Source organism: Hyposmocoma kahamanoa, unplaced genomic scaffold (genome assembly GCF_003589595.1).
Source record: "Hyposmocoma kahamanoa isolate Upper Pololo Valley unplaced genomic scaffold, ASM358959v1 94, whole genome shotgun sequence".
NCBI classification, from domain to species: Eukaryota; Metazoa; Arthropoda; class Insecta; order Lepidoptera; family Cosmopterigidae; genus Hyposmocoma; species Hyposmocoma kahamanoa.
Window position 1 is genome coordinate 11,296,409 of NW_020654878.1, and position 26,474 is coordinate 11,322,882.

The window sequence follows — 26,474 nt, forward strand, 5'->3', positions numbered from 1 at the left end:
ACGACAGTCGTTCAACGATAAAAAATCGTCCACGACAGATAGTCGTAATATGGGAACAGGTTAGACACGACTGTCGTCCAACGATAATAAAACGTGACGACATAGTGGGAACGCGCCCTTATACGTATGGATATTTGTTAGAGATGTTCGGTTCAACATCTCCTTCTCGATAGTAGACGTGGGCACCCCTGATAATATTATTTTTGGTCTCCTTTTAATTGGGTGTTCTACTTTTAGCTTGACTTTTAGTTGCGACACGCCTGTCTATGACAGTAGCAGTGCCACTCAGAGCTTTAAAACGCAAAGAACTGAGGGGCACTGCCACTGCACTCGTCACCCTGAGACATAAGTTGAGAAGTATACGACTTCTGCCTGTAATTTCACCAACACCCTAACCCTTCAAACTGGAACGCAGTAATGCTCATATTACTACTTGGCGGCAGAAATAGTGGTAAGTAAGCTTGGTAAGGCTTGGCAAGACAAGAGTGGGAGCGCTATTATTTAAACGTTTGCATGTCCACCATTCGGTATGGTGAAGATAGAATAAATACAATACCGGCTCTAGAAACAATCGACGCCCACTTAAACTTCCTACCCCCAGTCGGTAACAGCAAATGTTAGCTTATTTATGAATGAAATTAATAATTTTCGAATGGGGAGGTCACGACCTTTGGCTCCCACACATAAATTGGCGGTAGATGTCGCGTCGTGCGCGGCCCCCACCGGCACCCGCGCACCGGCTACCGACAGCGTTGCCCCGTGTTGGCATCGTAATTAATAATAGGAACCTTTGTGCATGAGACTATTCTCAAGACGGACATAACTGCTAATTCCAAATATTAAATTTCAATAATTCTGGTCTCGTATTACGCATTGTCTTTAGTCAATTCAGATACATTATTTTCTTCACAAATTATTTATCGTGCCGGTAACAAATCTGGTATTTATATAGTACACCGTTTATAAGTACCTGTACTAAATGCCTGTGATAATAAATGCTATCATCTTAGTAGTTATATAAATATTTCTACTGTATTTTTGAACTAGTATAAACAGCAGTCCAGATTCGAAGGACCAAGCAAGGCAAATATTTACTAATAACGTACCAAAATGTCTTCTTAACTACTTTGAAGTTATAACCAGTATTATATCTTGGATATGGAACTACACACATCAAAAATGTCTAGGGATCAAGTGAATATTTTTGAAATAAAAATTATTTAAGCAATATTTACCAAATCCAGTCTTCCAGGACGACTTCTTACTTTAATGCTTATGTTTTATTTAACCGCTTACCCTATATTTAATTAAAATAAACTAAAATTGATGTTTTTGCAAATTGTGGGAAAAAACTCAAATTAACGGCGTCAATTAAATGACAAAAAAATGGCGAAAATGATGATTTTGCTCATTTTTATTGTAAAGATAAGAAAATTAATAATCTGTATTTCCACCATTAACACGAATCACACAATTACAGCGATTTGGCATGCTTAAGATGAGTTCATCAAAATCACTTTGAGGAATGGCCGCCCATGTGTTTTGTAACAAGTCAAAATATTGTTGTAGAGTATGTACGGTATGCATACTCGGCACAGCTCTTCTTTGAAGCATATCCCATGCGTGCTCAATTGGATTGAGGTCTGGCGATTGAGCAGGCCACGGCAGAACGTTGATACGAGCTTCGGCAAGAATGCGTGTTACGACTCTAGCCGTGTGTGGACGTGCGTTGTCATGCATTAGTTGAAATGAATCACCCAACTGGCCTCGCAAAGGGATGATAACATTTGAAACAATCCTCTCTGCGTAAACTTGAGCATTGAGGTTACCCCTGATCCAAATGAGATCTGTTCTTCCGCCGATGCAAATACCGGCCCATATCATTATTGTTCCCCCACCATATGGATGAACTTCCTGACAATATCTCAAACGTTCATGACGTCCAGATGTTCTCCAAACTCGAGTACGTCTTGTATCCGGTCTCATACCGAAGCGGGATTCATCCGAAAAGCACACATAGCGCCAGTCTTCTTCCTCCCAGTTTCTGTGTTCGCGAGCCCATCGTAAACGGGTCCTGCGATTGCAGGGTGCAATAGGTGGAACTCTGAGCGGCCTTCGGGATCGCAGACCCACTTCACGTAAACGATTTCGGATTATTTGATCGCTTATTAGCAAGCCTGAGGAGCTGTGGAGCCTCGTAACCAACATCATGGCGGTCATGGTACGATTCCGTCGAGCAGTATTTTGGATATACCGGTCCTGTCTGCGAGTCGTGATGCGAGATCGTCCTCCATGTCGCTCGGCCACGCCGCCCGTCATGCGATAGCGCGTCCAGAGGCGACTTATGACGCTCTGTGTAGTGTTAAGAGTGAAAGCCACAGCACGTTGCCTGGAACCAGCTTCCAACATTCCGATGGCTCGCATCATCACTTCTCGGGTTAAATGATGTCGTCTCTCCATAATAATGTAAATTGTTTCGGTTCCGATGCAGATATTTTAATGATTTTGTCAAAACGCTATAACTCATTTTTATACAAAACCACATTGACAATCGATTTTCTTCTTATTATCGAATTTTAAACAAAATTCCTTATTTAAATGTTAAAACTCACTAAAAAGTATCAATAGCGATACAAAAAAGTTAATATAATTAACCCTAATTGCAGCAATACTCTTAAACGTACTTGATCCCTAGACACTTTTGATGTGTGTATTTTTCCAAGATATAAATCGCATAAATTTGTTTTTTCATATACCTTTTCGGAAGACTAACTTATTGTACAATCAACAGTACATAAAGCTTATTATAAACTTTTGTTCGAATATCGCGTCCAGGGCAACGGAATACGATCCGTCAATGTCTGGCTTGGTGTGCTGCCGTCTGTACAATTCGGTAATTAGCGCCATGTTGCCAGTAAAAAATTTGAAAATTCTAATATTGATAGTGATCGATTATACGTTGATCTTTATCTGAATAAACTACAATCACGCGCAAAGAATTTGGGTCGTTAAAAATATTTAAAGTAAAAAAATATATGTGAGAATAATAATAATATTCTTTAAATTTAAACAGCAAAAGTTGAAAATAACTGCAATTCTCAAAAAAATGAGAACTAGCAACATACCTTAACTTTCTAAATAATTTACTTATTTACCTCAAATTTTTATCTTATACACAAAAACTATAAGTCAGATTAAAAAATAGATAAAGAAACAGCATTTTGAAATCGTCTTCTTTCGGTCACCTTTAATATTTTCTGTAGGTTATCTGAATATATTGCAGGAGAGTATATTTTCGAAATCAATAATCTACTGAGATCTGAGATTAATATCTTAAATCTCAGATTTTGAAATATTGAAATTTACACAAAATAAGTAAGTAACAGGTTGTACACTATGTAATTAGCCTAAGGTAGAAATTTAACAAATATTTGGATAGATTGATTATCTTTGGGTGTGGTTCTATCTGCAACCTTTTACCAAAGCTGATTAAATATAATTTATCACCACCACATATTTATACATATATATTTATAAAAATACATACATAAATCATCAGCGTTTTATTTCAATAATAATAAAATTTAATTTCCAGTTAACGACAAAGCGTAAATTTATTTTTCCTACAATAACATAGTCAGGTTGCGTACTTATAAGTAACTATTTAATGTGCATTTTATAGCCTTGGAGAAATATTCCAACAATTATTAGTGGAAAATTAAGTACGGAGAAATTACTGGCTGAAATTACCGTCAAAACGGCACGTTAAAGCAAACAAGAATTTTAGCACTTAAAATATATGTACTTATATTGATCAGCATTCATTTATATGAGTACATTGAACCTGGTTCTAAATAACTCTCATGAGAAATTTTTCGAATGGCCTTAAGTGCATATATATATATGTCATTCATTTCCGGCATTTAACGTTGAAAGTTTTGTAGTAAGCAATCAACATTATTTTGTTTTTACGATCTAAAAGATTTTTTCAGTATTAGCCCACTTTTGCATATTGTCACTATTTTCTATATTTCTGTAAGTTTAGCGGAAATACAAAGGAATTTGAATTTATTAACCAGTGAGTTTCCAATTTTTTTACTAGCCAGCTGAAGAACCAACTTGTTTGCTGTTCTGTTACATATCTTTGTTCAGTCATTTCAGTCATTAAACAGCTCCGAAACATCACAGGTAATAAAAAAGGTTCTTGAAAAGGTTAGGTCGAGGTTATCTATCATCATTGAACCAAATTGTTCTTAATTTGATGTCATTAGATAATGATAGTCATATTTCACGAAAACTGCTCGACAGCGAACAAAAACTATAATGACTGGGTTTAACTTTAGTACAAATCATCTCCTACTTATGTATTTTCTTGTAACTTAACGACTTTAGCTCAATTTGTGTTTAATCTTCGGGTTTTTTTACAACTTGCGATTGAAGCTCGACAAGAAGCGAAATATCTTTAAAGATGACTACAGGATAGGTCATCTATATTTATTTAACACGAGTAAGGAATTGGTAATATAACATTGTATTGAGTATATGTATATGTATGATGATGTAGTCGTTTACATTGCGCTCTTTGTTGACCTTCAGTCGTAATGCGTGCAAAAACTATAGATCAAACGATAATACAAATAAGGTATAGAATTGAACACCAGGGAAAGTTTGATACTTGCAATTTAAAGCTCGGATAGCCATACATTTACTCAAATAGCCATTTTATAGTTAAGAGGTGATGAACGATAGATCTGCTGCAGGGCTTTTTATATGATCAGCCCTCGGCTGAGCAATCTAGGTGAGCAATAGGAGATGCTTACGCAGCGGCGCGTGTAAAAGGGGTACGAAATCCTGCGAGTGGGAGTATAGTTAAAAGTGCATTACATTTATCACACCAATTACCTCCAAGATAGCATTCGCCGCGTTAATGCCGCAGATTGGAGATAACACTCTATATCTAACGCGACGCGAACATGAAAGCAATCAAAGAAATAAATGTGGGAACGTCTAATATATAAAGAACGGTAAAAAAGATTTAGGTCAATTGCTCATTGTTGTGGACACTTGGCATTGGCACGGAAATTGTTATCTTTACTATCATGTCTTATTCATATTGTCAGATTTTATAGCATGTAAATAAAATAATTATTCTAAAGTACAATTTTGCACAACTATAATAGAAAATTCATCTTGCACACACGCACGACATCACACACATATTGAACTTCATAGTGTTACTTAAGTACAGCTGCGAACATTTTGTTTTAATATTCACATACATCCACACACGTCACGTCCTTTCTGCGGTCGGAGAAGGCAGAGACAACAGCTTAATAATAAACAATTTTTAGTTTTTAATTTTTTTTAATTTTCAGTTTTTTTTTGTCAGTTTTGTTTTGTCAATATACTTCAATACTAATACTTTTTATTGCACAAAAGAATTTAACACTGAGAGAAACAAAAGACACTTCTACAACCAGCGCCCTTATTGCTATAATAACAATTTTTCTCAGGCAGTTTTGTATTTACGGGATAAACTATAAAAAGTCTAATGTAAAGCGTGCAATAAAAGATATATTAAAACTAGTACTTATATAGCAATACACTACCTAATCTAAATGTTTTCTTTATTTATAACAAATAGTCAATTCCGTGTGTAAATTTTATGCACGGTAATTGCAACTGCTATATAACTTGTAATGCAAGAACTCTTTAAAACTATATCTGTGTGATCACCTTATAAAATTCACGAGCAGATAAATAAATAAATAACGCAGACACTCATAGCCCCGCACTAGGGAAACCCTGTGTCGCGGGTGCCATAGGCCATACAAATATTTCTTCCGGCTCGGGAATCGAACTCGGGACCTCTGCGTGGCAGACTAGCATGGTACCCGATCGGCCACTTAGGCAGTTTAATATTAGACAACCTCACATAGGTACGTTGCTTTGATTCCAAAGTAAGTAACTAAAGCACTTGTGTTATGGAAATCGTAAAGAACGGCGCAACCACAAACACCCAGATCCGAGACGAAAAGTTAGTTTTCTAAATTGACCCGGCCGGGGATCGAACCCGTGACCTCAGAGATGGCGACACCATGAAAATGGGCAAGCCACTAAATCACGTAAGTCGTCAAGATAGAAGCAATAAAACGCAAATGTTCATTAATTACCATTAAATACCATATACACGCGACATTCATTCATTCATTCATTCAAAGATTAATATACATTTATACGAAAGTGGAACTCACTGTTGCTAGAACGCATGCACATTGAACAAACAAAATCTGCTCTTGGACAAAGGTAAAACACTTCAAAAAAAATTTATTAAAAATGTAAGAGACAAAAGGTTCCCACGAAGCACAATCACCCCAAAATTCAGTTATATGATTTAAAATCGTTCATCTACATGCAAATTAATATCTATTTAATTACCCGCCTCTTTGATAAGAATCTGAATTATCGAACACATAACATCTCTAAGGAAACAGAATTAGCATATTAATAATACATTTTGGATACGTATATTGCTTCACAAATAGCATTAGCAGTTATAGCGGTGGTCTAGGGGGAAAAAAACGAAGACGTTAATTAGTTTACTTTTAAAAGCAACTACTAATATTAAATAGTGTTATGAATATTTATAAAATTATATTTTTCTATTTATAAAATTATACGTTGTAATAACATAATGCTTTGACCTACCGCATCACAAGCTGAGGGTCTTGGGTTCCCGAATTCGGGCTCACTCTCAATTTTTTGGAATTTATGTCCAAAATTCACCATGAGCTTTTCGTTAAGGAAAACATAGTTAGGAAATCTACGCACGTTTGCATATCAATTTAATCATGTGTTTCCCTGTCGGCATTGGGTGCGAATGCCTATCATTGTGAGAAGAGTCCTGTGCTCAACGGTGGGACTATACATAGGCTAACTATTATTATTACTTTCTATTGGATATTTGTTGCTGAAAATCATGCTCGGGTATGGACTTTATTATTGAATCATGACGGTCACTAATTTGATAACTAACACATTAAAGCGTGTGAAACAAATCCGATCTCTTATACTTTTTCAGGTCTTCATAGTAGTAACTAATTAATTTCCCAATCCTTAGTTTTTAGTTAACCGTTGAAATGCTAAATTGCTGTATATTACCGTTTTAAAGATTCCAAAAAATGGAAGATGTTTTCAACTCGACTGTTTTTTTTTTGTTTCGTCGTTACACGATGACACCGACAGTTGTGGTACCAATCAAATTTGAATCCGCCTCTAAGGATGGCAGATTAGGGGATGAATCCGGTCTCACAAATACCATCTCAATGATACCTGTATTCCTAGAGTCGAACTCGTCCGCGATCTGGGTGTAATACTAGATTATAAGCTTTTGTATACATCGCATTTCGACTTCATTGCTCAGAAATCTTACAGAATGCTAGGATTTCTTCATAGAAGTGCTAAATCTTTTCGAAGAATTGAATCTTTAAAAAAGCTGTATTTTGCTTATGTCAGGAGCGTGATGGAGTACGCAGCCCCTATATGGTCTCCGTCTTATGTGACTCATATAGTGCAGCGTTGTTTCACACGTAGATTGCACTACCGCCTCAAAAGGGAAGATGGTTACTTCGACAGACTTAACTTCTATCAGCTAGATTCTCTCGAAGTTAGACGTCTGTTGTCTGACATGAAGTTTCTATATGACGTGGTTAACTCCGTATTGGATTGTCCTGAATTAACGGCTTGCATTGGTCTGTGTGCCTGTCCAAAACGCACGAGGCATATGCACTCCTTGTGTACGACCTTAGCCCGTTCGAATTACGCAAAACACTCTGTTTTGCAAAGAATAGTGCGCACTTATGAGGATAGATTTAGAGACGTGGACATCTTCCATTTAAACCGCACTCAATTTCTAAACATATTGAAGGATCACCCCCAGTTTAGAAGGCAATAATTATCAAACAAACAGAGCACAGACACACACACACACACACACACACAAACACAAACACACACAACACTAAAACATACTTACACTTACACCTTTATAATTTATATAATAATAATGTTATATTTGTATGTAATAATTTAATAATATGTAGATTACCATTAATTTAAGAACTTAATGTAAATTTTCAACATGTTTGTTTTTCGATTAGGCTATAGATTAACGCTAGATAAAGTAACGCTATAATTAAAATGTAATATGACAAACTTTGTTATTGGCTATATACGTATATTATTATGATTGTAAACGAAAATTAAAAAGCTGTAAAGTTTGCAAATAAACAAATAAATAAATAAAAATTATTGGATTTACCCACGTTAACCGATTTCTTGTTTTTTATAATGCCAAGTGACGGGACGAACAAGTCGTGTGCCTGGTGGAAAGCTATACTATAACTGCCTCTGTGGCCGAACGGTTACCATGACTGCCATGCAGAGGTCCCAGGTTCGATTCCCGGGCTGGGAAAAATATTTGTATGGCCTACATTTGTTTGTCTCGTGAGTTTGGGTGTAATTTGTAATTGTCTATTTGTGTGTCCATGGCACCCGCGACACAAGGTTTCCCTAGTGCGGGGCTATATCGAGTGTGTGCGTTATTATTATTATTATTATACGCCTGTCCATAAGAGTTGTAATGCCACTCAGAGCTTTAAATCGCAAAGATCTAAGGGGCACTGCCACTGCGCCTGTTATCCTGAGATCTAAGTTGACAAGTCCCATGTGCATGTAATTTCACCAGCACCCTTACCCTTCAAAACCGGAACGCACTAACGCTCACATTATTACTTGGCGGCAGAAATAGGTACGGTGGCAGTACTTCCCTGAACGAGCTCATTGACAAGGAGCCCCCCCCCTTTTTTTACGGGCGGAAATCTTTATAGAGACCCTTGAGCCCAGGGAGTCTCGGGGGTTATGTGGGGACTTTGACGGCCTACCCCACTAACTCCCCCCGTCCCCCCGGGTTTACCTTCCGCCGATTGAATCGGCGCCGTTTGGTTGGTGCACATTCACCACGACGCCACCCTAGCTTGCGCCAGGGCTCCCGCGCCAACGGAGGGGCAGGTCAGTTGTCCTCTGACCCGCCCCCCAGACAAGTGAGGCCAGTCAATGCAAGCTCCGGAATCCCTGTCCAGAGCCCGCTGGCCTCACTAGGGGATCAGGCGAGCAGCGAACTGCCTTCGCCTTCTCCCCGTACGTCTGCACCGAAGCGGATACGCACGCGTCCGCCGCGTCCTCGCGCACCCGCTCCGCAGCCACCTTTTAAGACATAACCTCTCCGCAAAAGGAGGCCACCGCCTCCCAGGACTCCTCGCTACCGAGGATGGCGGCAACCACGCCCGGCAGCGAGAGGTCCTGCCCTATTGTCCCCTTGACAAGCTACGAACATATCGATTTCATTAAAACTTTGCAAATAGATGTAATTCCGCAAACTTGTGAGGTTGGTTTTTATTTATAAAAAAGTTATAATTATTCTTAAGACTGCTACATAACCAAACTCTTTGGGGCACCGTTCCGAAGTGCCGTTCGACTCGGTTCAATTAAATTTTGTAGGTTTGTACCCACTTAGAGAATATGTTCATCGAAAACTCAACGAAAAGAATACCACTAGCTGTCTTATTTTGTTGCAAATTACCGTTGTGAAAATTGTGTGTTTGAACCGAATCGTTAAAAGATTTAAATGTAAGTACCGTGTTTTAAAAATAAACTTTAGTTTAAGTCGAAAAATCAAGACTTTGTTTTCCATTAAGAGCTCATTGACCTCATTTTTAAAGAGGACCATTTCAGATTTCTTATCAAGCAGTGTAAATAAAACCATAAAATATGTATTAAGCACATTCATATTTTTATAAATGATTTTAAAAATGTCCTCAGATCTTTCTAACTGTCATTTACATGAATTTTTAATTGCAAATTTCAACAACTTGAAACACGACAGTTGCCAATGTACCGTCATGGAAAGACTTGCATTCTCCACAATAACAAAGGCCATAGTCTGCCACACTGGTGCCTTTCGGGTTGAGGACTTCACATGTTTATTCCTTCTTTGCAGGTTTCATCACGATGTCTTTCTTTACTGTGAGCAAGAGTTCTTACTACTCTTGTCACTCACGAATGTAACTTTGTAATAAAAGTTTACTTATTACTTTTAAACTTTCGCGTTGCATTGTATTAACATTTGGATAGGGAAATAAATGCGTTTACATACGAATTTTTCACACCTACCTAGTTTCCCGATGTTTCGGCCAGGTTACACTGGCCGTGGTCACGGGCTGACTAAAAAAGTTTACTTACCTATTTCTGCCGCTAAGCTGTAATATGAACATTACTAAGCGGCACATATGTAACAGTTGCAGACCACTCAAAGCTTTAAGCGTGAAACACACAGAAAGCGGGTGCAGGTAGAGCGGGGGTCTGTGGACGACAATAGACCGAGCACGGGCGACTCTCTGTGTGTTTCACGCTTTAAATCACAAAGTTTCGAGGAGCACGGCCATTACGCCAGTGACTGTGTGACATAAATTGACAAGTTCAAAACCGGAACGCAATATGCTCACATTACTACTTGGCGGCAGAAATATGTAAGGTGGAAGTATTTCCCTGGATGAACTGCTCTACTTTTACTGAGATACGTGTATATGTCAATGTGTGTACTTGAATGAACCCTACGATAGAAATAATGGGTTCAGTCGCATACTCGAAGAAGTAAGCAACCAAATTTTTCACTTGTAAACTGTTTTGTTTATATGTACCTATACACCATTACTTCTAAATTAAGTCCTCCGTTTCAACATAACTGAGTTTCTGCAACCAGTCGTTTATTGTAAATGTAATTTTAATCACGGATATTTATTTTTTCATACAAACAATCGTTACTATTTGTTTTATTTCTAGCTTCCTTTACTAAATGTAATTTAGCTATAAATTCATATTGTTAAAACAACATATTTTTGCAAATCGTGTGTGGCGTACATTGGAATATTCTCTGGTAAATTAAAAATAAAGTGTTTAAATGAAAAATTTTTGTAACTTTAGTTCAGAATAGGGTGGTTTACATTAATGTTAGACATAACTGGTTGAAGACTACCATGTCAGTCAGCCGTGACCATGGAACATGTAAAGAACCCGGAACGTTGATTTGCTCGAAAGAAACCTACATACGCGATTTAATTCCGAAAAAAGTAGTTTCGTTTCCATTGAATCTTGCGTGCAACGGGTTGGTACCAAAACCACAGGGGATCCCCTGTGGTTTTATTTCACACTTTCTGAACTTATATATTTTGTGGTAAGAGGAGACTTCCTTGTGTTTATCTAGGCACGTAAACAAGGACAGGTGGCGACTAAATCACGGCATGCGATATGAGATGATAGCCTCGCTTGCACTCCGCCGCGGGGCGCTGCGTCACTTACCGTCGTGGTGTGAAAATGTAAAATGTTTACCCGTTTAACTCTCTTTTAGCATCTCTCTTATAACCTTTTTATGTGCGAAAAAGTAGATGTGGCAGAATACCCACTTTCAAGGGTAAGATAATCAAAATCAGGCGTGATATTTAATTACAAAAGCTTATGTGTATGTACGAGATTTATGTATACGTTTTCATTTGTTCATTGTGAGATTCGAAACTATTAAGATATTTGTTTTCTGCGATAATTATCTGATAATTATTCGATATATATTCCAAAATTATCGTCTCTGACTCATAATTTTGTCTTGAATTTGTGACAAAAAATTACACCCAGTGAGAACACGAAGAAAAATCGTTAGGAAAAACGATTTCGGTTGGGACTTTTTTCGATTGCCACCACAGACCAAATAAATACTAGTAAATTGACACATATGTGTCAGTGTGATATGTCTCGGTAAAAACACATGGCTTGACATTGCTAGCTATACCATTTTATTGTTCCAGTTAATTTTATAAATATCGAAATAATTGTCAAGGTGTATTTATCAAAATAAACATCGGTAAATTGTTTGGCGTAAACATATTTTTTTAAAGGACTAAAGTGGCTATAAAAATAATCTGTTATTAACGTAAATATAAAAAAAAATGTAATGTTGTCATTGTCAATCATATATTAATATATATGATTTAAGAATTACATTGTATAGTTTACCTACATGCTGAAAGCATCCTACATTTACAGGCATCAACGCTTTTAATTATGTGTATTTTATACATATATGTTCGAATGCAGGTACACTCCACTAAGACGCTGTAAATGCTTAGACTTTAATTAACTGACTAACTTTGTGTAATACTAATTAGCAATCGTTACAACCACATACTTTCATTATCGGCAACGTTAGTCGGCAACTCAGTAATATCGAATTCACGTACGTATTATGTGCCATTTTACGAAATCGATTACTAATCTTCCACAGATAAGTTACGTGCACAGAAGCCAGTAGTGGATAGTTTCTGAATGCATTTGATTGTGCGACTAAAGTAATAAGTTATGTACTCCTGCACAACCGGAATCCCTAATGAGGGAGTGCAATTCAAATCAACTGATTTATAAGGAGTGAGTTATTTTGCAGCCACCGTGGCCGCACGTACGATATTTTATTTATATATTCTAACGGCCTTTCTGATATTCAAATATATAGAATTGAGATAACTATAATTAATGGATGATATGCACAAGAGGCTTAACTTCATTAGGTAACGAAAACTTCAAGTCGAGTTACAATTGAGTGGAAAAAGTGAAACATTTAATGACATTAACGTAGTCAAAACGTACGTTAGGCTTTATGCTTGTGGGTATAAAAGGAATGGTGTCCCTATCTACGACACGATCGATTTTAATAACTTTATTAGCAGTAGAGCTACTTAGCTACTTTTGAGAGTAAAGCTTTGAGTGGCACTACAACGGCTATGGACCAGGCGCACGAATTGTTCGTCCCGTCACTTGATGTCATAAAAAAAATCAAACACGAACTGCATTCCGATAATAAAAATAGCAGTTAAAAGTGCAGCCCGAAAGTAGCTTGAAAGCATTTGGTGTGAATGTCTCACAACTACCTATTGCGGTGCAATTCTCCGATTTTTCAGTACCAATGTATCTCTTGTGATTACGCCCTTAGTTTGTATGGGAAATCGAAGTCCAATACTTGTGTATATCCTAAGGTAATTGAAGCTCCTAAAGCTTATTGCATTCTTTAAAAGACCATGTATAGTATTGTGTATGAAGTGCCGAGTGATAAACCGAATGGTCTGATGCGAGTGCAATCTCAGCTCGGCAGGGAGCGATGTCAAGTATTATTAGCTCGTTAAGAGTCCGCGAGTCTTGTCTGGATGATATCGCATAACCCCCTCAATTAGTGTGCCCCCACTATCGGCAATTGCCACAAGCTGCTTATAACCGTCCTACACTCGTGACGAGACCGACCAACCAAATGAGTTTACTCTTAATTAGCCGTTATACTATAAATTTTGAAAGCAATGATAAGGTCCCGTTGCACGCTTACTGGGAACACAACCACGCGCGGTTAATGGCGCCTCACGAATTAACGTTAATTAATCCTTCCCCACCGTCTTGCATTGCATTGATGACTTTAGTATTAAAAAAGCAAAATGCTCTTTTAAAAGGCTCGCAGTATTTTGCACTATACACATAATCAACCCGTCGATGAGAGATCCGGGTGCGCGATAAAAACGGCTATTTGTTAATGGCGCTATTGATACTCGGCCTACCTTCCGAGACGTCTCTCGTTTCAATGAGTTTTTTTAGCATTTCATTCAATTTACATCATTTTACCGTTTAACTTTCTCCGAAATGAAATTTGTGGCACGTGCTGGTATTGTATTGTAAAAAGGGAAATAAAACGTGACACTGGCATAATAAGACGTTAACGAGTCCTTAACAGAGTAAATGGAAGCGGTGCCGAGTGTTGGCCGCGTTAGCAGCATAATAGTAAGGCGGGCGGAAAATGCGCCCCGCCCTGTAATTTATTAAGATGCGAGTGCGCGTGCGCGACCTAGTGCAGAACCCTGTCGTCTCACAGCTCTGCCCACTCTTGCTCTTTGTTTATGTTTCTGTTTACGGCAAGAAACTGTCTGCAAGACCCCAATAACGAAGTGTTTTGTCCGCAATTAAAACCGACTAAACCGTGTTAGTCGTTGGCGCGAGCATTACCAGCAAAGTTATAGGGACATTTTGAACGATCCGGATTGTATATTTGCAAGTCAGTCATGTTTCATATAAACATCCACCGTAAATCTGATACATCGTGCGATGGCATCGAGAATGTTCATTACAAGCTATAAAATTGGTATTAGTTCCTTACAACATAACGGATTTTTACAAGCTGATTGACATGTGAAATGTGCATTGAATATCAACCAATAACCTACTGATTTATTGTTCACAAAATTCTTTTTACTTATTCTTGTTAAAGGTTAAAAGTAGTAAAAGAGACTTTTCAGCATTGTACCGAACCTGAGGCAAGATTATGTACACTATACAAATAAAAGTGTGAAATCAAAAACATCTATTTATTTCATACAATTTTTAACCGACTTCAAAAAAGGAGGATGTTTTCAATTTCACTGTATTTTTTTTGCATGTATATTGCGCGATATCTGTGAACCTCAGTATTGGTCCCATTTAAAGAAAATATTCCACCCTAAGGGTGGCAAACCGGTTTCGCACACTTTCCGGTAACCAATTAGAATTAAACTTGGCGAATATATGTAATTCCACGAACTTTTGAGGTCGCTTTTTTTTACAAAGTGTTTGTTAGCAGAAGGCTTCCATAAAGGTAATCGATCAAACAATCTTTATTTCATAGGTAAACAAATATTACACTTGAAGTCATGGCATTGATTAAACTCTACTACTCATTCGTAAGGCAGATTCCTTTGAGAAGAATGAGTTAGAAACTCGAGGCTGTTTCTGTTTCGTTTTCTTGACAAACGATATTTTGGAATACAATGGCGTACCATCAATGAAAACGACAGCTAACGTTAAATTAAATATTTCATAAATTAAAATTTCTAATCAAAGTAGCGACTGTTTATTTTTAACCAAAGAAATTGCATCTGAATGAGCGATGACTATTGCACATTTTAAAACTAAAATAAAAAACTTAAATTGGATTCTTACTAGAAGTGTATACATTATAAAAGCAATTTTCGTTTTGGAGCTGAACGCTAATCCATTAGCGAATTATGGGATTGGTAAACCCATTTCATTTGATAAGATCGTAAACTCTGGGCGTTCGCACACCCTAAGCTAATTAATAGAAGACACTTTAAATGCAAATAAGCGGTACACAACACATAGCGATCTCGCTCGTGAGCCGTCAATTTTGAACGGAGAGCAAGCTGAGTGAAGCCGCGTGAAAACATCACGAGGCCATAAAGCGAGGACTATAATCGTTTGTCGTGGCTGCGCCAGCGCCCCAACCGCGCCCGGGAGCCGCAACACCGTTCCAAATGTCGGCCAGTAGCTTCGACAGTAGCTCGTTCTTCGTTTTATTACTCACTCTGCCATCGTTTTCGTTTAACATAAATTTCTATGAAAGTTCACGACGCTTTGCAATGGAATGACTTTTCCGTGGCTGTCAAGACACTATATAAAAATGGCTTTCCCAAGCCCTAAGGAAGTATGTTGAGACGGTAGTTAAAAAATTAAGAAGACACTAACTTGTTAACCATCGATTATAGACATTAATAAATATAACGTTTGAATGGTGATAGGTTGTGAAATTTCTCGAAAAATTTATCTAAAAACCAGCCTCGAGTTAAGTTTTAGACTGCGACTTTTAGCAGCGATGCAAACACGATGCAGTGGTGAAATTACAGGCACATCGGACTTGTCAACTTATGTCTTAAAGTGACGGGTGCTGTGGCAGTGCCCCTCAGACCTTTGCGATTTAAGGCTCTGAGTGGCACTGCAACTGTTATGGACAAGCGTGTAGCTTACCATCAGACGCACGACTTGTTCGTCCCGTCACTTGATGTTATAAAAAAAGTCGCTAATCGTCTACCTTTACAGATACGCTCGACTTTAAGCCGCGATGCAAACGCGCGACTGCATCGATACAAACGCTCGATTGCGTCGCTACACTTGGGTTTTGTAGGCGATTGCATCGATGCAATCGCGCGTTTGTGTCGATGTAATCGCGCGATTTTATCGATGCAGTAGCGCGTTTGTATCGATGCAATCGCCTATAAATCGCGTTTCAAGAACGCACGTTTCGACTCGCAATGAACCTTTTTATGAAAGTATTATTGATTAAATGTTTATAATTGCAATATCCTAACAATTACTTAAGTACGGTACAGTTGAAAAAAAAATCTATTTCGTTTAAACTATATTACGCGTTGTAACAAGGATCTCTTTGTAAGGAGAAGAAAATTGGTTTTAAACGCCTAAGGCGTAAGATGTGTTTAATTGTCCATCAAGTGTCAGTCATTCTTCGTACACGGTCCTATTTTTATTTTAAATACCATTACCAATACCATTTGAATTTAGCTTTCGGGCATACGTACTATATTAAGATAGATAGCTTTAAAAATGCAACTTGAATGCGAATACTCTCAAGATTATTCGAAATTCCGACGCCGCTCATATCTTTTCCATTTGCATTAGAAGTGTCATAATTACACTTATCTTACTGACAACTATTGTCTGTCAGACTGGGTTTTTAGGTGTCTGGCAGTGTTTCTGAATTGTTCATCTTAGTAATGATAGCTCTTTAAGTTAGTAAAGACCTAGCAGACTTCGCGAAGGAAACGAGGCCCATAATCGTTTGTCACAGAGGGATGTTGCGTGCTCTTTCACAAGACAATGACTTTAAATTCATTATCGCTTTACTATTTCTCCTATTTTTTATTAAATTATGCCCTAAACTTATTAGTTGTACTTTTTTTACTGTACTTTCTTCATCCATAGAAGCATCTATAAACTTCATATATTTACATCTGGTACGCATCCCATGGTAATGAAGATTTATATTAAAATACCCAACCAAATTAAACGTTTAGATAAAATTAAGGTATTCAATGAAGAACTAAAAGACTATCTAATACAAAAAGCTATTACAATCTGAATATTTTTTTCCAAGATAAATATTAAATTATATGATTTAAGACCTACTTCTATGAGGACAATTGCTACCGCCCCCCTAGGACTCTTCAGCGTTCTCTGGGTAGGAACAACTTTGGGAAACTATGTTTTAGCGATTATTTTTATTAATTTACAAAATAATTGCCCTCTGCTCTTTATTGCTATATTACAGGATATCATATAATAAGGACCTATATGTTATTTAGGACCTTGTTAAGCTATATCTGCAATAAATTGAATTGAATATACGTAGGTATATTGAGGCTAAAAGTATGAAATTCTCGTTTTAAAGTTCTGGCCACATTTGAAGATTTTTTTGTGTAAAATTTAGATTATAAACTGTTTGAAATATTAGGATATTATTAATTATATAATAAATATTAGGATTGTATATAACATACATACAAAAAAGATACACAGTTAATGAAAACAACATTTTGTTTTTAACAAATAAATTAAACATCAGAACTTCGCTTCATTTTTTCAGACGAATTACGTCCAGTATTGGACATTAGTTCGTGTGTCAGGAAGAGGGAGGCCCATTCCTGGCAGCTACACTTTGCATTTCGAGATTCTGGCATTTTGCTAATCTGGCATTCTGCGAATCTGGCATTGTGCTAATTTGACATTCTGCCCGTTTGACATTTTGCATTTCTGGCATAAACCGTCAAAACGCAATTATGTAATGTGTTTTACAATGTGTAGTCAATTTATGATATATGACTGTACACAACGTCTACTACATTCCTAACTACGAGAACCATAATTATGTATTAAAGTACCTTTAAAGAGGATTTCTAATGTCTTAATACACTTTAACTGTCGCTTAAAGTTAGTTTATGACTAACATTAACACGGCTTTATAAATATGCGCTAAGACTACGCATTTTTGCTACCAAATTTTTGGTTTTTATTTGTTTAATTTATTTGTAAATACACCTTGACTGGTAACAAAATAAAAAAGAAAGTGCATGTGCATTTGGAATTTATTGCAACCAATTTCTCCATATCGTTCGTTTAATATGCTCACCACATTTGCAAAACAACTCCTGCGCAATTGTACACTTAGAGCAATAAATATTAAACAAATATTATGGAAAAAAGAAATGCCATAACATGCGCACTAAATTATAGTTAGCCTGCTAAGATATGCATTACCGCTCTTAAAGATAATCCATAACTTTTATTCTGCACATTATGCATATTACAGAGCTTACCAGGAGCATCTTTTATTATGGAAATGTGTGATACGTAGAGTTAAAAGTAAATTGCTTTTATCATTTATGTTATGAATGCAAACCTTTCGAATCTTTTTATGACATTAATATGTAGTGTAATGCCGATCCACAGGCAAAAGCGTAATATTAAGGGGGAGTTGGTACTTACGCTTAAGAAATATACTTATATCAATTCAAAACTACCATAACGTTTCTTTTCACTTTGACTGACAACATAATTCTGGTCAAGAACAGAACATCTACCATGAGATGATAGAGACAGTTTTCGCTAGCGACTTTGTAAAATATTTGACATTTTTGTACGGCAAATTTAACTGCACCCCTAGCGGTTACGAGAAGAAGTAACATTTTAAATGCAAATATTTGACGCTGTCTCAGGCGACAACCTACTGTGAGCTCATTTATTTTATTAATTACTACCATACCATATATATATTACAGCAATTATACATTCAATATACGGTATTACATTTGATATATATAACGATAACGGTGTACATAGCATGTACTTTATACGGATTAATAGAATTACTATAAGTTTAAATGAATTGATAATTTTACCTACAGTTTGGGTTTGAGTTTGAAAAATTATAATTACATCATACAAAAATTATATTTTTTTTTACAAAAATACTTCTCGTCTCGTAATACACGTCTAGTTCGTGGATTCTACTGGTATTTTATTCGTTGAAAATTCAAATGAAATGGAATTGAAGACCAAGATTGGGTTTACAGGGGGGATATAAAAAGATTTTGTTATTTTGTTTCTTGGAAATTCATATGGGACATTTAGAGAAATGCATTCGTGTAAATCACTTGAATCAGTATATTAATAAGCTTGTGCAGAAAACAGCTCATGGTAGAGACACGGCATATTGTTAAACAATTCGAGTCATTCAATCAAAGTTTATTTGTATTCATCAGTAGAGCAACCCGTAAAATAATGTGAAATAATATAAAGTCGCCCTATACGTATACGTACGTGTTCTTCTGGTATATATAAGATTTGACTTGTTTGCGGATGGATGGTCAGGAATACTGTCAGAATGTTTGTATTATTGTGAAAAGAGATGCTTGAAAGGTACTTAATATTATATAATTATTTTTAAGTTGTTAATAATGTTCCTTTAATTATTATTAAACTGGTTTGTCCGTAATAATTAAAGCAATAAATAAATAAATAAATACTAAATATTAAAATACTAAACTTATTCCATACAGAAACTAGACTTAAAAAAGGAAGTTATATTATTTTATGTCAACTTCTGTTATATTTTACATATATTTCAATTTTCTGAATTATATGTATCATATGGACTCTTTGTGGTCTGTATAAATAAGATATTAATTTGACATTGAATTATTGTTCCACTATATGTTCCCACATAGTACCTACTGTTGCATTTAAACAAAGTCTTTTTTGTTACAGCATACGCTCACGGGTCATAGTGGAAAAGTGATGGCCGCAAAATTCCTCGGGGAGCCCACCAAGGTCATAACAGGGAGCCACGACCGGACGCTCAAGATATGGGACCTTAGAAGTAGAATGTGTATGTATCTCCACATTTTTCTCTGTATTTGTCCGGTTTTTAACTTCACCCAATAGTCTATTATTATTATTTTTCACTCAGTATTATAGAGATACCTATACCGGTCTCGCCATTTTGTGCTTATGATCGCTGGCTGCAACCGCAAATTTATTTTTCAAATCCCAATTTCAAGTACAGTTTGAGTTATCTATCTATAACTTCTTGACGGACTTGCAAAGAGAATTTAATATCAAAATCATCTAAGACAATTAGCATCACTAAGTTAAGTAACATACATAAGTAAAATCGGTGTTTGCTAAGAGGACAATACTGCGAGCGTACTCCATACAAACGATGCCTGAATCTGTTGTGGTCTGACTTGATTAACTACAGTAGACACGGCGTCGTAATATCTAAGGCTTGGTATTTATTGGTTTTCCGTTAAATTACATAGTGTCAAAGTTTTAAATTTTTGAGTTTGAAAATTTTTTCCTTCCAAAATTTCAGTTTTACCTACCCTTTTGAAAAATTACGACCGTGGAAAAAATAATGAATTCATTGTATTAATAAAGTATATTTACGCATCTTCTGTATTATTTGAGAGAATATCATAATGTCCTCTTAATGAATGATTCCTTTCAGATACCTCTTAAGTGTTATTGACTAGCACCACTATTGTTACCACTATATAAAGGACAATTATCCATGAATCAATTCTACTACCTAATAAATTCTTGCTTTGGTACATATATACCTAGAATTAAATTTTCGTAGCAATACAATTATTTCTCTTTACTCGTTGAACTCTTTTGTATAGACTTTGAGATAATAAATGCTACGCGTCGTGTAGACTTTGATGCTTTTTTCTGTTTTTGTCGGCTTTATTAAGGTACAACCCGACCTTAAAAAACGATACTGATAGCGCTGAATATAAAATGTACAATGATACATTGATTACCACAAATATGTCAATGGACGTTTTTGTTACTGCTATTGCTGTGACAACCTGCATTTCATTCGGGTTGTCATCATGGAATGATTATGATTGTGTTAGTATTCAATAAATAGAGAGAGAACGTATAATGAAAATATATAGCGTGTTAACAGAACAGGATTTGATAGGAAAAAAAGAAAAATCGGAAATATTACGGAATAAAATTTTGTTGTTCTTATCAAAAAGGTAGTTTAGTAATCCACTGCGTCCGATGTAAGGACACAAACGTGAATGCGAACGCAGTCACTATTATACATATTAGTCACTATTATATTATATATATTATATATATTCGTAGTTGAGTGCAAATTGTTTTGTATCGCAAACAAAAAAAGCACGTTATAGAAATAAGGCAAAACTTTATAAATGTATTTTATACAAAATATTCATTGATATGTGAAAATAATCTTTGAAGGAAATAATCTTTTTTATAATTTCCGTTACGTTTTCCATCAAATGCAATTCTGTTGTACAGCAAACAACCTCTTTCAACATTTGCTATAATTTATTTTCGTTTTGTTTGCGTTGTTGTTTCGTAATTATTTATTTACGTTGTAATTATTTACCAATGTTTCAATGCTTTGATTATGTCTTTCATGTTACTTTTTTCTTTATTCCTGTTTTATTTATTTTTTCTTTTGTTGTGTCATATGTGGTGCAATAAATAAATATATTTTCTTTCTTTACTTTGAATAATATTCCTAATACCCTGTATATCTATATACATACAGTATTTTCTCAATGTCATCGGATTGCCGAAAGCACACGTATATTAATTTCCATGGCCATTAATTATTAGATTTAATAGTAGATAGTACAACTAGTGTTTAAAACGCGTCATTTTTACCCGAGACGAGTATATCTACTCGAGCCGCAGACGAAAGTGGATACTAAAGTCGAGGGTAAAATGGGTTTTATGAACGAGTTGTTTTGCGAGGAAATTAAACAGCAATATTACAAATAACCGATTATTTAATTGAAATTGAATGTAAAATTACAACAATGAGATATATTTAATGTGATGTTTTTCTTTTTATTCTAGTGAATATAAATACGAACTTTAAAAGCATGAGAAGTGAAAAATCGATAATAATTCGAATTTTGAACATCGTACTTTCTTGTTGTCTTGTTTTGATTTCCGTGTGAACTATATAGAGCTGTAAAACTATTTTCCTATTTTAATTTACTCCATGTCAATAAACAAGTTAACAAAAATATAAAGTAAATAACGTATGCTTCTTGTATATAATCAAAAATGAATATTTTTCCAGTTATTAATCGTTAATTCATTTCCCATTGTCGTGCCGTGACTTTAGCAGCTTTCCTCCCATTGTATAAAAAATAAAAAATGTAACAGCAACTCTATATACTTCCAAGTAGTCTTAAAGCGTCCGGTCTGTACCAAAGGAAAAGGCAACTGAATAAAACCGGCGACAACCGAAACACGAAGTTTGCCCAGTGATGTTGAGAAAATAGAAGCACTGTAATTGCTGTTTTTTTTTTTGACATATTATATTTTTTCTCTTCATAGGTACAGAAACAAAATTCGCTGGGTCATCGTGTAATGACCTTGTGACATCAGATGGAGCTGGATCTACTATAATCTCGGGACATTTCGACAAACGAATACGTTTCTGGGATGTACGCACTGAGATGTCGGCCAACCATATAATGTTACAGGGCAAGGTGACGTCTCTCGATCTCAGCAGAGGTGAGATACTCATAAATATTTTTGTCACTCTTTATTAAAGTGATTATAACATGCTGCTTATATAATATAAGCACTCATCTAGTACAATAGAATAATGCTGAAATTTATTTAGCTTCAATCGTTACTTACAGGCAAATCGACATTAAATTACGCTTTCAGATGTAAATGTCTGTATGAGTTTAATGTGCGAAGACCAAAGTCGCTTTATGGATATTTTCGCCTTTCAAAATATGATAGTAGGCTTTAAAAAAAAATCAATTGTGCAAGTGCTATCAAACCAACCAAAAAATAATAACTTAAGCGATTACTATAAAAAAACACCAATGATGAAATCACTTTCGAATCGCGTTAGCTGTTTCTTTTAAACAATCTTACAGATAGATCTACGTATTGGACCACTTATAAGGTAACAATCACCATTGACTACTGGCTTGCATTTGTATATTGCCTCCTTCTCAAATTGAGCAATACAGGAAGCCGATCATCTCCTCTTCTCTCACGATTTACAACTTGACAGCTTCTATAAATCAACAACATAAACAAACAGTTACGTATTTTCTTTAAATGGCTTGTTAATTTCTATGGAGCGTAAGCTAATATTCACATGTAAATTGAATGCATTGCATATTATTAGTGGTATTCGTGTCAGTACGATGTGATTGGTACGCGGTGCCCATTTCCGTTACGCGTCTCTCGATCAATCCCATTTTCGTCGGTAACGGTTCGAGCGCCTCACGAATCGGCAAGATTGATACCTTCAATCACTTGGTGTGTCAGGACGTCAGTGCTTCGAAAACTGATTAAATCACGTCGAATTCGTCGCTGACGACCTACGACGACCGACGGACAAATGAATAGGGAGTCGATTCACAGTTAACAGTCACGGACGATCCAGATCCGTCAATGCTATCGGCCATCTTTACCCAGACAGCAACCGCTGCGAGGTACACATTCTTCCTGACGCACTGCACTATACGGATTGACTCTTCCCATCAATATGAAAAATTTTAATTGGACAAGCCGGAAAGCATCACCAAAAATAGCATACAAATATTTTCGTAGCTCTGTAGTGGAGGCGATAAAATACAGGAAAACTTTCAGACGTACAAACCATTGGTTTATTTGAGCTACTTTCACAATTTTATGACACACAGCATTTAGCTTTGGTGAAATGCCGCCGACATTTAGTAGAATCGTTATTCTACTGAAGCGTGCTTTAGACAAACGCCATTTACGAACTGAGCCGCTTTGTGTATCTGGGACTTACGTCTTAGATTAAAAAAAATTACATTCTTAATACTGACATCACTGTTATACATATAACACTAATACTTCACAAAGTCACAAATTCAGCAATACACAATAAAATTCCGGTTGATATACAAGGTTTTGAAGCTGTCGTGAAACTTTACACAGTTTCTTTGTGTACTTGGATGTCCAAATCTATTGAAGTAATCCGATTGACTTTTTCAAGTTGCTTTTATCCATGATTTTTTTTTTCTAAAGTTTAATAAAAGTTGTAAGTAATAAATGCGAACAAATATCTAGTTAGATAGAGCAATCACTCGAATTTTTTTACCAATTAACGAGCTACAAATGAAGTGTACTGTTGAATATACATTATTTACTCATATAACTACTTCCAGTGTTGTGTAATTTTTGTCACATTTCAAATATATATTTTTTTTGTTGCGGTTCTAGATGTGTTCCTATAGTAAAAATTTATCCCATTAGTAGATCACCCCTTAATAATCAATCTTAAGTGTTATTGTGCATAAATATTCGTAACGCTCAAACGTATCTGCCTCTCTACCTCTTTGTTCTTCACATTTAATTTATGACTTATAACAATAACTGCCTCTGTGGCCGAACGGTTACCATGCTGTTCTGCCACGCAGAGGTTCCGGGTTCGATTCCCGGACCGGAAGAAATATTTGTATGGCCTATATTTATTTCTCTCGTGAATTTAGGTTTAATTTGTGGTTGTCTATGTTTGTGTCTATGGCACCCGCGATACAGGGTTTCCCTAGTGCGGGGCTATGAGTATGTGCGTTATTATTATTATTATTATTATTATCATTTTATACATATATACGTTTGTACCCTGGCTTTACGTCTGGCACCCGCGACTCAGGGCTTCCCTAGTGCGGGGCTATGTTGAGTGTGTGCGTTATTATTATTATTTTTATACAATTATTAATTCAAGAATTAAACACTAAAAAAATCCTTCGATCCGGCTGGAGTATTTTCACAAAGATAATTGAATATCGTGGTCAAACATCGTGACATTCATTAAAAACTTTAAAAAAATTACGTCTATATAATTTAACAATAGATGCTTATTTTAATTCTATTTTCGCAATAAATTTATTCAACCCAAGTCTAGACGTCGCTTTATAACAGTAAACGAAATTCGCCCGCATGTTGTAAAACATTGAAGTACCATAGATTTTAGCTTTACTTACTGAGGTTGTTAATCTTTAATATTATTGCATCCCAGGTCAGTTGTCTAATTGCATACCGAAGATATGTTTCTTATTAGGTAAGATTAATAATTAGTAAACCTGAACTTATATGTGTAATTTAAACAAATTACTAACACAAATGTACAAATTACATTACAAATATTTGACTTACATAATTACGTCTTTTATATTTAATATTGACGTAATAAACGTACTATGCATGTGCCTATCTGAAACTCAAAATCCCCGCTCCCAACCTAAGTCTAAAGTTCTTTTTCGTCCTACTGTACCCGTAACATATGCTTGAAGTTCACCTGCCTCTATTTCTTTATTACTCGCTAAGCTTTTGAGTTACAGCCTTAGAATTCCGCTTCGTCTTGACTATATCTTTTTATAACGGATGCGATTCCAAAAAGAGCGTCTTATAGGCGTGGGAGATTAAAAATGCGATATAAAATGTGTGCCGAACATAAAAACCTTTTTTAGTAAACGTGCAAACTGGACATTTTAGTGTTGGCATACCATACCAACTCATAATATATTTTCAACATCTTTCATGACGTACAAAATGACCACCTGTTAGTTGTAACTCTGTTTTATTAGTACTTAAACTGAATAACATTTTCAATTTATACATTTTTTTACCTAAAATGGAATATTTTAGTTTAATAGAAAATTTCTTCCAGTTCCAACTCATCTAACGGAACGAACATTAACTTGATAGAAATTTCGCCAACAAAATGCTCACTTTAAATCGTTCATTCAAATACCATGAACTGAACTCGCAAGGACCATGCAAATTGGACTGATTTAATTTCGTATTCGATATTTGTAACGCACATATCATAGCCTCGCACAAGGGAAATCCTGTATCGCGGGTGCCATGCACACACTTAGACAACCACAAATTACACCCAAACTCACGAGAGAAATAAATGTAAACCATACAAATATTACTCCCGGCCCGGGAATCGAACCGGGAACTTCTGCGTAGCAGTCCAGTATGAAATCCGTTTGGCCACAGACGCAGTTTGTTTCGTTATACGGATGAAATATCTTTGTTGGCGAATGATTGAAAGACTTCCCGAAATCTTTTGATACCTACTTTTGTATATGCAACACATACATTTTGCTGCATAAGCCTGTATGGTATAACTATGCCTCCAAATTAAATTCGTGCCTTAATGTTTCTATGAGCCTCATTTAGCGCTATAAAGCGATTTACGATACGTGTTGACTACTAAATATTATTATGTATTACAGATAGCAACTACCTTCTGGCGTGCGTGAGAGACGACACAATACAGCTAATAGATCTGCGTATGAACACGATTGTACGATCTTTCAGGTATGACTGGGTTCAGTTTATTGTTCAATTAGGTGAGAATTCACAATAACATTTAGATTTTTTATTGTTATTACGGTGAAAGGAGACTCATGTCCTAAAGTGAGTTT

General features: G+C 35.9%; 1 protein-coding gene across 3 annotated transcripts in view; it reads left to right on the forward strand.

Moving 5' to 3' along the window:
* The window catches only part of LOC113237907 (autophagy-related protein 16-1), a 224,122-nt gene that overhangs the window by 154,513 nt on the left and 43,135 nt on the right, over positions 1 to 26,474 (forward strand). For 2 of the 3 annotated variants that reach the window (XM_026474621.1, XM_026474622.1), the window contains 3 exons: positions 19,750 to 19,870; positions 22,375 to 22,554; positions 26,283 to 26,367. In XM_026474621.1, the coding sequence (XP_026330406.1) occupies positions 19,750 to 19,870; positions 22,375 to 22,554; positions 26,283 to 26,367 (386 nt within the window). The remainder of the gene's footprint in view (positions 1 to 19,749; positions 19,871 to 22,374; positions 22,555 to 26,282; positions 26,368 to 26,474) is intronic. The other variant, XM_026474623.1, reaches the window with a different exon arrangement.